The sequence below is a fragment of the Cetorhinus maximus genome, chromosome 4 (genome assembly GCF_964194155.1).
Source record: "Cetorhinus maximus chromosome 4, sCetMax3.hap1.1, whole genome shotgun sequence".
NCBI classification, from domain to species: Eukaryota; Metazoa; Chordata; class Chondrichthyes; order Lamniformes; family Cetorhinidae; genus Cetorhinus; species Cetorhinus maximus.
The window spans coordinates 177882691-177899057 of record NC_135882.1 but is presented as its reverse complement, the minus strand read 5'-3'; the positions used below and the strand labels follow the sequence as shown (position 1 = coordinate 177899057).

Sequence of the window (16367 nt, the reverse complement as noted above, 5' to 3'; positions counted from 1 at the left end):
GTTCCCCATGAGGTTGATGTTCCCTCAGCCATGCCTATGAATTGCAGGAACCTGTGCTTTTTGGCACTACCATCAAGGAAAATATTCGATTTGGAAAGCCAGATGCCTCGGATGAGGAGATTTATGAGGCAGCCCGGCAGGCAAATGCAGACGGCTTCATCCAGAGCTTTCCGAATGGATACATGACCATTGTGGGTATGTTTGGTGGTGCATCTTAAACTTGTTGTCGATCGTTTACTCACAGAAAACACAAAGAATGCACCTCAAATCATCAAACACAAACAGAGAACAGACTTCAAATCATCACATACACACACACACACACACACACCTCAAATCATTTCTCTCTCTCTCTCACACACACACACACACACACACCTCAAATCATTTCTCTCACACACACACCTCAAATCATTTCTCTCACACACACACACACCTCAAATCATTTCTCACACACACATACACACACACCTCAAATCATTTCTCACACACACACACACACCTCAAATCATTTCTCACACACACACACACCTCAAATCATTTCTCACACACACATACACACCTCAAATCATTTCTCACACACACACACACACACCTCAAATCATTTCTCTCTCTCTCTCACACACACACACACACACACACCTCAAATCATTTCTCTCACACACACACACACCTCAAATCATTTCTCTCACACACACACACACCTCAAATCATTTCTCACACACACATACACACACACCTCAAATCATTTCTCACACACACACACACACCTCAAATCATTTCTCACACACACACACACCTCAAATCATTTCTCACACACACATACACACCTCAAATCATTTCTCACACACACACACACACACCTCAAATCATTTCTCTCACACACACGCACCTCAAATGATTTCTCACACACACACCTCAAATCATTTCTCTCTCTCTCACACACACACACACCTCAAATCATTTCTCTCTCTCACACACACACACACCACAAATCATTTCTCTCTCTCACACACACACCACAAATCATTTCTCTCTCTCTCACACACTCACACACCTCAAATCATTTCTCTCTCTCACACACACACACACACCTCAAATCATTTCTCTCTCTCTCTCACACACACACACACACACCTCAAATCATTTCTCTCACACACACACACACCTCAAATCATTTCTCTCACACACACACACACCTCAAATCATTTCTCACACACACATACACACACACCTCAAATCATTTCTCACACACACACACACCTCAAATCATTTCTCACACACACATACACACACACCTCAAATCATTTCTCACACACACACACAAACCTCAAATCATTTCTCACACACACACCTCAAATCATTTCTCACACACACATACACACCTCAAATCATTTCTCACACACACACACACCTCAAATCATTTCTCTCACACACACGCACCTCAAATGATTTCTCACACACACACCTCAAATCATTTCTCTCTCTCTCACACACACACACACCTCAAATCATTTCTCTCTCTCACACACACACACACCACAAATCATTTCTCTCTCACACACACACACCACAAATCATTTCTCTCTCTCTCACACACACACACACCTCAAATCATTTCTCTCTCTCACACACACACACACCTCAAATCATTTCTCTCTCTCTCACACACACACACACACACCTCAAATCATTTCTCTCTCTCTCGCGCACACACACACACACCTCAAATCATTTCTCACACACACACACACACCTCAAATCATTTCTCACACACACACACACACACCTCAAATCATTTCTCACACACACACACACCTCAAATCATTTCTCTCTCTCTCACACACACACACCCCTCAAATCATTTCTCTCTCTCACACACACACACACCTCAAGTCATTTCTCTCTCTCACACACACACACACACACCCCTCAAATCATTTCTCTCTCTCACACACACACACACACCTCAAATCATTTCTCTCTCTCACACACACACACCTCAAATCATTTCTCACACACACACACCTCAAATCATTTCTCACACGCACATACACACACACACACACCTCAAATCATTTCTCTCTCTCTCTCACACACACACACACACACACACACACATACACCTCAAATCATTTCTCTCTCTCACACACACAACCTCAAATCATTTCTCTCTCTCACACACACACACACCTCAAATCATTTCTCTCTCTCTCACACACACACACCTCAAATCATTTCTCTCTCTCTCACACACGCACACCTCAAATCATTTCTCATACACACACACAGACACACCTCAAATCATTTCTCTCTCACACGCACAGACACACACACACACACCTCAAATCATTTCTTTCTCTCTCACACACACACACCTCAAATCATTTCTCTCTCTCTCACACACACATACATACACCTCAAATCATTTCTCTCTCTCACACACACACACACCTCAAATCATTTCTCTCTCTCACACACACACACACCACAAATCATTTCTCTCTCACACACACACACCACAAATCATTTCTCTCTCTCACACACACACACACACACCTCAAATCATTTCTCTCTCTCACACACACACACACCTCAAATCATTTCTCTCTCTCTCTCTCTCTCACACACACACACACACCTCAAATCATTTCTCTCTCTCTCGCGCACACACACACACACACACCTCAAATCATTTCTCACACACACACACACCTCAAATCATTTCTCACACACACACACACCTCAAATCATTTCTCACACACACACACACCTCAAATCATTTCTCTCTCTCTCACACACACACACACACACACACCTCAAATCATTTCTCTCTCTCACACACACACACACACACCTCAAATCATTTCTCTCTCTCACACACACACACACACCTCAAATCATTTCTCTCTCTCACACACACACACCTCAAATCATTTCTCACACACACAGACCTCAAATCATTTCTCACACGCACATACACACACACACACCTCAAATCATTTCTCTCTCTCTCTCACACACACACACACACACACACACACATACACCTCAAATCATTTCTCTCTCTCACACACACAACCTCAAATCATTTCTCTCTCTCACACACACACACACCTCAAATCATTTCTCTCTCTCTCACACACACACCTCAAATCATTTCTCTCTCTCTCACACACGCACACCTCAAATCATTTCTCACACACACACACAGACACACCTCAAATCATTTCTCTCTCACACGCACACACACACACACACACCTCAAATCATTTCTTTCTCTCTCACACACACACACCTCAAATCATTTCTCTCTCTCTCACACACACACACACACACACACACACACCTCAAATCATTTCTCTCTCTCTCGCGCACACACACACACACACCTCAAATCATTTCTCACACACACACACACACCTCAAATCATTTCTCACACACACACACACACACCTCAAATCATTTCTCACACACACACACACCTCAAATCATTTCTCTCTCTCTCACACACACACACACACACACCTCAAATCATTTCTCTCTCTCACACACACACACACACACACACCTCAAGTCATTTCTCTCTCTCACACACACACACACACACACACACACCCCTCAAATCATTTCTCTCTCTCACACACACACACACACCTCAAATCATTTCTCTCTCTCACACACACACACCTCAAATCATTTCTCACACACACACACCTCAAATCATTTCTCACACGCACATACACACACACACACCTCAAATCATTTCTCTCTCTCTCTCACACACACACACACACACATACACCTCAAATCATTTCTCTCTCTCTCTCACACACACACACACACACACACACACATACACCTCAAATCATTTCTCTCTCTCACACACACAACCTCAAATCATTTCTCTCTCTCACACACACACACACCTCAAATCATTTCTCTCTCTCTCACACACACACACCTCAAATCATTTCTCTCTCTCTCACACACGCACACCTCAAATCATTTCTCATACACACACACAGACACACCTCAAATCATTTCTCTCTCACACGCACAGACACACACACACACACCTCAAATCATTTCTTTCTCTCTCACACACACACACCTCAAATCATTTCTCTCTCTCTCACACACACATACATACACCTCAAATCATTTCTCTCTCTCACACACACACACACCACAAATCATTTCTCTCTCACACACACACACCACAAATCATTTCTCTCTCTCTCACACACACACACACACACACACACACCTCAAATCATTTCTCTCTCTCTCGCGCACACACACACACACACACCTCAAATTATTTCTCTCACACACACACACCTCAAATCATTTCTCACACACACACACACACACACACCTCAAATCATTTCTCACACACACACACACCTCAAATCATTTCTCTCTCTCTCACACACACACACACACACACACCTCAAATCATTTCTCTCTCTCACACACACACACACACACCTCAAATCATTTCTCTCTCTCACACACACACACACACCTCAAATCATTTCTCTCTCTCACACACACACACCTCAAATCATTTCTCACACACACACAGACCTCAAATCATTTCTCACACGCACATACACACACACACACCTCAAATCATTTCTCTCTCTCTCTCACACACACACACACATACACCTCAAATCATTTCTCTCACACACACAACCTCAAATCATTTCTCTCTCTCACACACACACACACCTCAAATCATTTCTCTCTCTCTCACACACACACCTCAAATCATTTCTCTCTCTCTCACACACGCACACCTCAAATCATTTCTCACACACACACACAGACACACCTCAAATCATTTCTCTCTCACACGCACACACACACCTCAAATCATTTCTTTCTCTCTCACACACACACACCTCAAATCATTTCTCTCTCTCTCACACACACATACATACACCTCAAATCATTTCTCTCTCTCACACACACACCTCAAATCATTTCTCTCTCACACGCACACACACACACCTCAAATCATTTCTCTCTCTCACACACACGCAACTCAAATCATTTCTCTCTCTCTCACACACACACACACACACAAACACACACACCTCAAATCATTTCTCACACAAGCACATACACCTCAAATCATTTCTCTCTCTCTCACACACACACCTCAAATCATTTCTCTCTCTCACACACACACACACCTCAAATCATTTCTCTCTCTCTCTCTTACACACACACATACACACCCCTACATAGGGAAAATAACTCAAATCAATTTCTCTCTCTCACACACACACACACACATACACCTCAAATCATTTCTCACACACACACACACACATACACCTCAAATCATTTCTCACACACACACACACACACACACCTCAAATCATTTCTCTCTCACACACACACACACACACACACACACACATACACCTCAAATCATTTCTCTCTCTCACACACACACACACCTCAAATCATTGCTCTCTCTCTCACACACACACCTCAAATCATTTCTCTCTCTCTCACTCACACACCTCAAATCATTTCTCTCTCTCTCACACACGCACACCTCAAATCATTTCTCTCACACACACACACCTCAAATCATTTCTCTCTCACACGCACACACACACACTCACACCTCAAATCATTTCTTTCTCTCTCTCACACACACACACACACCTCAAATCATTTCTCTCTCTCTCACACACACACACATACACCTCAAATCATTTCTCTCTCTCACACACACACCTCAAATCATTTCTCTCTCACACGCACACACACACACCTCAAATCATTTCTCTCTCTCTCACACACACACACACACACATACACCTCAAATCATTTCTCTCACACACACACACATACACCTCAAATCATTTCTCTCTCTCTCACACACACACCTCAAATCATTTCTCTCTCTCACACACACACACACCTCAAATCATTTCTCTCTCTCTCTCTTACACACACACATACACACCCCTACATAGGGAAAATAACTCAAATCATTTCTCTCACACACACACACACACACATACACCTCAAATCATTTCTCTCTCTCCCTTACACACACACACATACACACCCCTGCATAGGGAACATAACTCAAATCATCTCTCCCACACACACACACTCCCTACATAGGGAACATAAATAAAATCATCTCTCTCTCTCTCTCTCACATAAACACACACACATCCCCCCCTTCATAGGGAACATAAATCAAATCATCTCTCTCTCTCTCATACACACACACACACACACCCCCCTACATAGGGAACATAAATCAAATCATTTCTCTCCCTTACATACATACACACACACACACACACACACACACCTCAAATCATTTCTCTCCCTCTCTCACACACACACACAACTCAAATCTGACAGCATTCTACTTACGACACAATCAAGCAACATCATTTATGAGTTTCAGTGCTGGTGTGATGCTAGGTGGGTAGGCCGTACACCAAAAGATTGGCTGATCGAATCAAGTAACGTGTTCCTTCCATTGTCTGTATTAGGCAGAGTACAGACCGTATTCAACCAGCCCGCTCTTGCAAAGCCTAAAACAAAATGTCTACTGTTAAATGTAATTTCACAATTGAGCAGCACTTGTTGAACAATCCTGACTGTGCTATCAGCTGTACTAGCTGCCAATTTAATATAGTCAGTTGAGCTTGTAATGTGGTTTTTTTACTCTTGCTAGAAGTGACATACATTCATACGCAGTGATCCATTCTCTGCAAAGGAATGGAATGTGATTAATTCTTTGTCTTTAGTGAATTATAAGATTGCTTGGGGAACCTATAGTTCCCTGTTGCTTCCTCCATGGCAACATCTCAGCCAATTAGAGTCAACTTGCCAACCAATCAGCACCCATTTCTCCTGGGTACAAAATATTGTGATCATATGTGTTACAGACTGAGATGGGAGGGGTGCACATTTAATTCTAGCCCCCCTTCTCCACAAGTCGCAACAATAGTTTAAATGTTTAATTCACTCACAAAACTGGCCAATTTGATACTGTTATTCTCAGCATAAAAAGACTCTAATCAGGCTTCTTTCAGTAAACACAAAAAATTGATTTATTATAAAACAAGCTTTTTTAAAACAAGTTATAAACCTGGTTAATATACAAGCTGTAATTTAGAAGTATAACGATTTTTTCCCCCTTTTTTATAAAAAAAGATATTCGAGCCCCCATACACTCGCACGCACACGCAAAACAAGACAAAACAAACACAGTCTCCTGCATCGGTTGGAGTATGGCAACGTTTCTTTCAAAAAGATAAAATTTGAAAAGACCTCGACAATTTTGATATAACAGAGGTTTGGTCACAATAGATCTGGAAGTTCTTTCAGACTGATTTTTGGTGAAACTGTCCTTGACGACTCTTACTTATCACAACTTTGGGGACTTTCCAAAACAAGAAGAGTTATTCTGATGAAACTTTCCTGATGAAAGTTTAACTCACTCTAGCCAGCACGTAACACAAAGGTGGGACAGAGAGCGAGTCTTCTTTTGGTAGTACAGAACTTGAGTATTGCTGAAAAAGGAGACATGTCTAAGCTTTTCATCTTGCACTCATCAGAACACTCACAAGAATACCAATATAAGGGGAAAACAACAATTTATACTGTACATGAAGAGAGTGCTGATTGGTTGGCAAATGGCATTGCCATGGAGAATGCAACAGTGATAGTGTCGGCCACCATTATATTCATTGCCCTGAATTAATCTTGCAGACTTTTAAAAATAACTCAGATGGGAGAAAGTCCAAAATTCAGTGCCCCTCAAATTTTCCAAAAACGCATTCCTCATATATGAAATTTGGCATTCTTGTGTTTGTCCTGATGAGTGCAAGACAAAAAGCTTCGTTGACATGTCTCTCTTTTCAACAATACACCTCAAGTCATCAAACGCACAGGGAACACTCCTCAAATCATCAAAACTGACAGTTTACTTGGAATGTATGTGAAAGAATTAAGTCGGCACCTTCAAGGGAGAGCAATTACAGAATCATCATTACATTAAGAAGTTGGTAAATGTCTTTATTTCTGGCCCTCATTTATTGACCAGGTGAGCGGGGAATTGCTCTCTCCGGGGGACAGAAGCAGCGAATCGCTATTGCCCGTGCTCTGATTAAAAATCCCTGCATCCTGGTCCTGGATGAGGCCACAAGTGCACTGGATGCAGAATCGGAGAGGGTGGTACAGGATGCACTAGACCATATACAGAAAGGGCGTACGGTGCTGGTCATTGCGCACAGGCTGAGCACAATCAAGGCAGCCGATGTCATCTGTGTCCTCGCTAACGGCCACGTGAAGGAGGTTAGTAAAGGTCGCTACCATTGAGATGTAGCTGTAGCTCCCACTATCAGTCCCTAACCAGCAGCACACTACACAGCACCTGGAATTGACAAAACCAGTCCTGGTAAGCTGTGTATATTGTAGCGAAGTGCTTGAGCTCTGGGGAAACTACATTAAAGATGTAGAAAAAAAAAGCAGAACATGTTGGAAAAACTCAGCAGGTCTGGCGGCATCTGTGGAGAGAGAGAGAGAGACACACACAGAGTTAACGTTTTGAGCCTGTATGATTCTTCTTTCGAGCTCTGGCATGCGGGTGTCACTGGCAAGACCAGCATTTGTAGCCCATCCCGAATTGCCCTTGATTTGCTAGGCCATTTCAGAGGGAAGTTAAGTGTCAACCACATTGCTATGGATCTGGATTCACATGGAGGCCAGACGAGATGAGGATGGCAGATTTCCTTCCCTAAAGGATAGTAGTGCACCAGATAGGCTTTTACAACAATTGACGATAGTTGTCTTGGTTACCATTACTAAGACTGACTTTCAATTCCAGATTTTATAAATTGCTTTTTTAAAAATTCCACGAGTTGCCATGGTGTAATTTGAGCATTAGCCTGGTCTCTGAATTTCAGGTCCAGTGGCATTACCACTATGTTACCATCTCTCTGATCTCACCAAGACTCTATACAATTGTAGCAAGAATTCTTTACTCCTGTGCCCAAATCCTTTTGCAATAAAGGCCAACATACCATTTGTGTTCCTAATTGCTTGCTGCACCTGCATGCTAGCTTTCAGAGACTCATGAACAAGAACATGCAGGTCCCTTTGGACATGAACACTTCCCAATCTCTCCCCATTTAAGAAATATTTAGCATTTCTGTATTTCCTACCAAAGTGGATAACTTTGCATTTTCCACATTATATTCCATCTGCCATGTTCTTACCCACTCACTTATCTGTCTAAATCTCCTTGAAGCCTTATTGCATCCTCCTCACAACTCACATTTTCACCTAGTTTTGTGTCATCAGCAAACTTGAAAATATTACATTTGGTTCCCACATCCAAATCATTGATGTAGTTTGTGAATAGCCGGGGCCCAATCACTGATCCTTGCAGTGCTTCATCAGTCACAGCCTGCCAACCTGAGAATGACCTGATTATTCCTACTCTGTTTTCTGTCCATTAACCAATTCTTAATCTATGCCAGTACATTTCCTCCAATCCCATGTGTTCTAATTTTGCTTACTAACCTCCAGTTTGGGACCTTATCGAAAGCCTTCTGAAAATCCAAATACACCACATCCACTGATTCCCCCTTGTCAATTCTGCCAGTTACATCCTCAAAAACAAATTTTGTCAAGCAAATTTCCCTTTCAAAAATCTATGCTCAATCCAATCATTATTTTGTAAATGTCCAGTTATCCATAAGACCATAAGACGTAGGAGCAGAAGCAGGCCATTCGTCCCATCGAGCCTGCTCTGCCATTCAATGAGATCATGGCTGATCTGATAATCCTCAACTCCACTTTTCCATAAGAAAATCCTTCCATACCTGGGATCAGACTTCTCTAGACTCCCTCCAATGCCAGTATATCTTTCCTTAGCTAAGGGGACCAAAACTGTTCACAGTATTCTAGGTGTGGTCTAAATAGCGCCTTGTATAGTTTTAGCAAGACTTCCCCATTTTTATACTCCATTCCCTTTGAAATAAAGGCCAACGTTCCATTTGCCTTCCCTATTACCTGCTGAACTTGTATGCTAGCTTTTTGAGATTCATGCACAAGGACCGCCAAACCCCTCTGTGCTGCAGCTTTCTGCAGTCATTTCCCATTTAAATAATATTCAGCTCCTCTATTCTTCCCTCCAAAGTGCATAACCTCACATTTTCCCACATGCTTTATTACAGATTCTAACATTTTCCCTACTACTGAGGTCAGGTTAACAGGTCTGCAGTTCCCGTTTTCTCTCTCCCTCCTTTCTTAAACAGCGGGGTTACATTTGCTGCCTTCCAATCTGCAGGAAGCATTCCTGAATCAGTAAAATTTTGGATGATGACCACCAATGCATCCATGATCTCTACAGCCATCTCTTTCAACACTCTGGGATGTAAATCATCAAGGCCAGGGGATTTATCAATGTTCAGTCCCATTAATTTCTGCAGTGTTACTTTTTTGCTAATACTAATTTCTTTCAGCTCTTCACTCCCGCTAGTCCCTTGGTTCTTTAGTATCCCTGGGAGGTTTTCTTGTATCTTCCCCAATGTAACACCCTTATTCAAAAAGGGAGAGAAACAAAAACAGGTAACCATAGGCCAGTTAGCTTAACGTCCGTCATTGGGAAAATGTTAGAGTCTATTATAAAGGATGTAATAGCAGAGCATTTAGAAATGCATAATCTAATCAAGCAGAGTCGGCATGGCTTCATGAAGGGGAAATCATGCCTGACAAATGTATTAGAATTCTTTGAGGAGGTAACAAGTAGGATAGAGAAAGGGGAAGCAGTAGGTGTAAAGATGTTCGATAAGATACCGCACATAAGGCTACTTAATAAGGTAAGAGCTCATGGTGTTGGGGGTAGTATATTAGCATGGATAGAGGATTGGCTAACTAATAGAGAACAGAGAGTTGGGATATAACAAGCAGAGTTAATAAAGGGGAACCAGTAGATGTAGTGTATTTGGATTTCCAGAAGGCACTCAATAAGGTGCCACATAAAAGGTTATTGCACAAGATAGGAGCTCATGGTATTGGGGGTAATGTGTTAGCATGGATTGAGGGTTGGTTAACACACAGAAGACAGGGAGTAGGGATTAATAGGTCTTTTTCAGGTTGGAAAGACGTAACTAGTGGAGTGCCACAAGGATCAGTTAATAAGGCCTCAAATTATTTACGATCTATATTAATGACTTGGAGGAGGGAGCAGAGTGTAATATATCCGAATTTGCTGACAAAACAAAAATAGGTGGGAGGGCATGTTGTGATGGGGACATAAGGAATCTGCAAGGGGATATAGATAGGTTGAGTGAGAGGGCAAAAACTTGGCAGATGGAGTTTAATGTAGGAAAGTGTGAGGTCATGCACTTTGGTAGGAAAAATCAAAAGGCAGACTATTATTTAAATGGAGAGAGACTCCAAAAAAGTGCAGCACAGAGGGATCTGGATGTTCTTGTGCATGAAACACAGAAAGTTAGCATGCAGGTGCAGCAAGTAATTAAGAAGGCAAATGGAATTTTTGGTCTGTATTGCTAGGGGGTTGGAGTTTAAAAATAGGAAAGTCTTGTTACAACTGTACAGGGTGTTGGTGAGGCTGCACCTGGAGTACTGTGTACAGTTTTGGTTCCCGGATGAAGGGGTTGACTTATGAAGAACGGCTAAACAGGTTCATTAGAGTTTAGAAGAATGAGGGGTGATCTTATTGAAACGTACAAGATTCTGAGGGGGCTTGACAGGGTAGATGTTGAGAAGATGTTTCCACAAGTGGGGGAAATCTTGAATTAGGGGGCATAGTTACAGAATAAGGGGGCACTCATTTAAAACTGAAATGTGAAGGAATTTCTTCTCTCAGAGGGTAGTGAATGTCTGGAATTCTCTACCACAGTGAGTTGTGGAGGCTAGATCACTGAAAGTATTTAAAGAGGAGGTAGATAGATTTTTGAAATATCAGGGAGTTGAGAGTAATGAGGAGCTGGCACGAAAGAGGAGTTGAGGACTGGGGCAAATCAGCCATGATCTTATTGAATGGCGGGGTAGGCTTGAGGGGCCGAATGGCCTACTCCTATTTCTTATGTTCTTAAGCAGGTCATTTTCAGGATGGCAACCTGTGACTGGTGGAGTGCCACAGGGATCAGTGCTGGGGCCACAATTATTCACAATATATATTAATGAGTTGGATGAGAGAAATTAATGTACTATCGCCAAGTTTGTGGATGATATAACAATCAGTGGGAAGACAAGTGGTGAGGATGACACAAAGAGTCTCTCAAGGGATATAGTCAGGTTAAGTGATTGGGCAAAAACTTGGCAGATGGAATCTAGTGTGGGAAAATGTGAAGTTATGCACTTTGGCAGGAAGAATAGAGGAGCTGAATATTATTTAAATGGAGAAAGGCTGCAGAAAGCTGCAACACAGAGGGATTTGCAGGTCCTTGTGCATGAATCACAAAAAGCTAGCATACAAGTTCAACAGGTAATAGGGAAGGCAAATGGAATGTTGGCCTTTATTTCAAAGAGAATGGAGTATAAAAATAGGGAAGTCTTGCTAAAACTATACAAGGCACTAGTTAGACCACACTACTGTGAACAGCTTTGGTCACCTTATCTAAGGAAAGATATACTGGCATTGGAGGCAGTCCAGAGAAGGTTCACTAGGTTGATCCCGGGTATGGAAGGATTTTCTGATGAGGAGAGGTTGAGTAGGTTGGGTCTGTACTCATTGGAGTTTAGAAGAATGAGAGGCGACCTTATTGAAACATATAAGATTCTTAGGGGGTTTGACAGGGTAGATGCTGAGAGTTTGCTTCCCCTTGTGGGAGAGTCTAGGACCAGTGGGCATAATCTCAGATTAAGGGGTCACACATTTAAGACAGAGATGAGTAATTTCTTCTCTCAAGAGGGTAATCAATCTGTGGAATTCTTTACCACAGAGAACTGTAGAGGCTGGGTCGTTAAGTATATTCAAGGCTGAGATAGACAGACTTTTAATCGGTAAGAAAATCAAAGGTTATGGGGAAAAGGCAGGAAAATGGAGCTGAAGATTATCAGATCAGCCATGATCTCATTGAATGGCGAAGCAGACTCGATGGGCCAAATGGCCTACTTCTTATGGTCTAAAGACAGGCACAAAGTATTTGTTTAGTTTCTCTCCTACTTCCTTATTCCCTATGATAAATTCTCCTGTTTCTGCCTGTAGTGAGCCCATACTTGTCTTTACTAACCTTTTTGCTTTTCACATACCTACAGAAGCTTTTGCAAGTCGTTTTTATGTTCCTCACTACTTTACTTTCATATTCTGTTTTCCCTTTCTTAATTAGCTTTTGGTCCTCCTTTGCTGAATTCTAAAAAGTTCCTAATCCTCTGACTTACTAATTGTTTTGGCAACTTTATAAGCCTCTTGTTTTGATCTATTGCAATCTTTAACTTCTCTTGTATACCACAGTTGGATCACCTTTCCTACTGGGTTTTTGTGCCTCAAAGGAATGTATATTTATTGTAAACCATGTATTAATTCTTTAAATGCTAGCTATTGCTTGTCTACTGTCATACCTTTTATTGTAGTTTCCCAATTTACCGCAGCCAACTTGCCCCTCATACCTTCATAAATTCCTTTGTTTAGATAAAAGACACTAGCTTTGGATTGAACTACATCACTTTCAAACTTCATGTAAAATTCTAACATGTTATGGTGACTCTTCCCTAAAGGCTTCATTACAATGAAATTATTAATGAGTCTCTTCTCATTGCACAATACTAGATTTAAAATAGCCCAATCTCTGGCTGGTTCTTCCATATATTGTTCTAGAAAACCATCGTGTATACATTCCAGGAATTTGTCCTCTTCAGCATTAGTGCTAATAAGGTTTACCCAATCTGTATGTAGATTGTAGTCCCCCATGATTACTGTGTAACCCTTGTTATATGCACCTCTAATTTCCCGATTTATACCGTGCCCTACATCATCACCACTGTTTGGTGGCCTATAAGTAGCTCTTGCTTAGGAGAAACCCTTTCCCACAGGGTTCCGAGACTCTGGAATTCACTCCCGGAGTGAGTGATTGAAGCAGAGGCCATGTCAGCAGGTGAGATGGGGAGGGTGAGGGAAAGGAGGGTAAAGGGATATGGGAACAGGGGAGGTCCCATGGGATTAAGACACTGCTCAGGTGGAGGACAAAAACTGACATGACTGATGGGGGTTGTTTCCGTGTTTATAATTTTGATGTAATTCTAAACCAAGTTTCCAAGTGGGACTTTGCTGTTTTCAAAATGGCTGCTGTGTTTGCCAAATGAAGAGCTGTGACTACACTTTAAATTAGTTGATTCCATATGAGATGCTCTGGGACTTTGCTGAGAGGTGTTTTGCAGCAATATAAAATGCAGCTCTTCCCTTGTACCTTTCTGATGAACACATCTGATTGCCACAGGTGGGGACCCATGCCGAACTGTTGAAAAGAGGAGGACTGTATGCAGAACTGGTGCGCAGACAAACCAGTGAGGAGCCCACCATGTGAGGGAGCGGGAAAGTAAGCGATGGAGAGTGAGCAGATTAGATTCCAGGCATTTATGCACCTTTGAAGACCTTCATTCAAACATAAGATGGAAAGACTCAACTAATAAGGAAGAAAGCTTTGGGTTCAATGATTCCTCCACCTCCTGTAGTTCTGACAGCCGGGCATTGGGCACTGAGATTTCTTCAGGTTGGAATGGGTGTGGAGAGGGACGGATTCCTTCATACTATCCATTGAAACTGTGAAAGACGTACAATTCTAGATTCTGTACCTGCCCAATGGGGGCTGTTCCTGTAGAGAACTTGGTCTGTCACTGTATAACACTGGGGTACAGTACTGGCGGGGACAGGTCTGTCACTGTATAACACTGAGGCACAGTACTGGTGGGGACAGGTCTGTCACTGTATAACACTGGGGTACAGTCCTGGTGGGGACAGGTCTGTCACTGTATAACACTGGGGTTCAGTACTGGTGGGGACAGGTCTGTCACTGTATAACACTGGGGTACAATACTGGTGGGGACAGGTCTGTCACTGTATAACACTGGGGTACAGTCCTGGTGGGGACAGGTCTGTCACTGTATAACACTGGTGTACAGTACCAGTGGGGACAGGTCTGTCATTGTATAACACTGGGGTACAATACTGGTGGGGACAGGTCTGTCACTGTATAACACTGGGGTACAGTACAGGTGGGGACAGGTCTGTCACTGTATAACACTGGGGTACAGTCCTGGTGGGGACAGGTCTGTCACTGTATAACACTGGGGTACAGTACAGGTGGGGACAGGTCTGTCACTGCATAACATTGGGGTACAATACTGGTGGGGATAGGTCTGTCACTGTATAACACTGGGGTACAATACTGGTGGGGACAGGTCTGTCACTGTATAACACTGGGGTACAGTACTGGTGGGGACAGGTCTGTCACTGTATAACACTGGGGTACAGTGCTGGTGGGGACAGGTCTGTCACTGTATAACACTGGGGTACAGTACTGGTGGGGACAGGTCTGTCACTGTATAACACTGGTGTACAGTACCAGTGGGGACAGGTCTGTCACTGTATAACACGGGTACAGTACTGATGGGGACAGGTCTGTCACTGTATAACACTGGGGTACAGTACCAGTGGGGACAGATCTGTCACTGTATAACACTGGGGTACAGTACTGGTGGGGACGGGTCTGTCACTGTATAACACTGGTGTACAGTACTGGTGGGGACGGGTCTGTCACTGTATAACACTGGTGTACAGTACTGCTGGGGACAGGTCTGTCACTGTATAACACTGGGGTACAGTACTATTGGGGGACAGGTCTGTCACTGTATAACACTAGTGTACAGTACTGCTGGGGACGGGTCTGTCACTGTATAACACTGGGGTACAGTACTATTGGGGGACGGGTCTGTCACTGTATAACACTGGGGTACAGTACTATTGGGGGACAGGTCTGTCACTATATAACCCTCGGCTAGAAGGCCTGCAGAGCTGCTCATGGCCTTCCATTAATGATTACTTGTCTGCATGCTAAGAAGTTGTTGAGTTGTATGAGGCCTGTTATTTGAATGTTGAACTTTCTTTGTAAATTATACTTTCATCCATTGAGCCTTTGTTGTGTTTTTGTGTACATACTGGAGTACAGATTCAAACAGCTGCATGCGCTCTCACACGCACATTCTGTCACTCATGCGGACACTTTTTGGAGAAACTGTTTGCGCTGGTAGAAGGGTTGTTATCCAGAGGACTTATATTTAAGTTAATTGATTAAGTTAAGTAATTTGAGTACAGAGCAGGTAAATGGGATCAGGATTAT

General features: G+C 42.6%; 1 protein-coding gene across 2 annotated transcripts in view; it reads left to right on the top strand.

Moving 5' to 3' along the window:
• Positions 1–16159, top strand: part of LOC144680071 (mitochondrial potassium channel ATP-binding subunit-like) — a 99936-nt gene extending 83777 nt beyond the window's left edge. For both annotated transcript variants that reach the window (XM_078541221.1, XM_078541220.1), the window contains 3 exons: positions 48–195; positions 8102–8352; positions 14469–16159. In XM_078541221.1, the coding sequence (XP_078397347.1) occupies positions 48–195; positions 8102–8352; positions 14469–14555 (486 nt within the window). In that variant the 3' untranslated portion in view covers positions 14556–16159. The remainder of the gene's footprint in view (positions 1–47; positions 196–8101; positions 8353–14468) is intronic.
• The last annotated feature ends 208 nt before the right edge of the window (positions 16160–16367 follow it).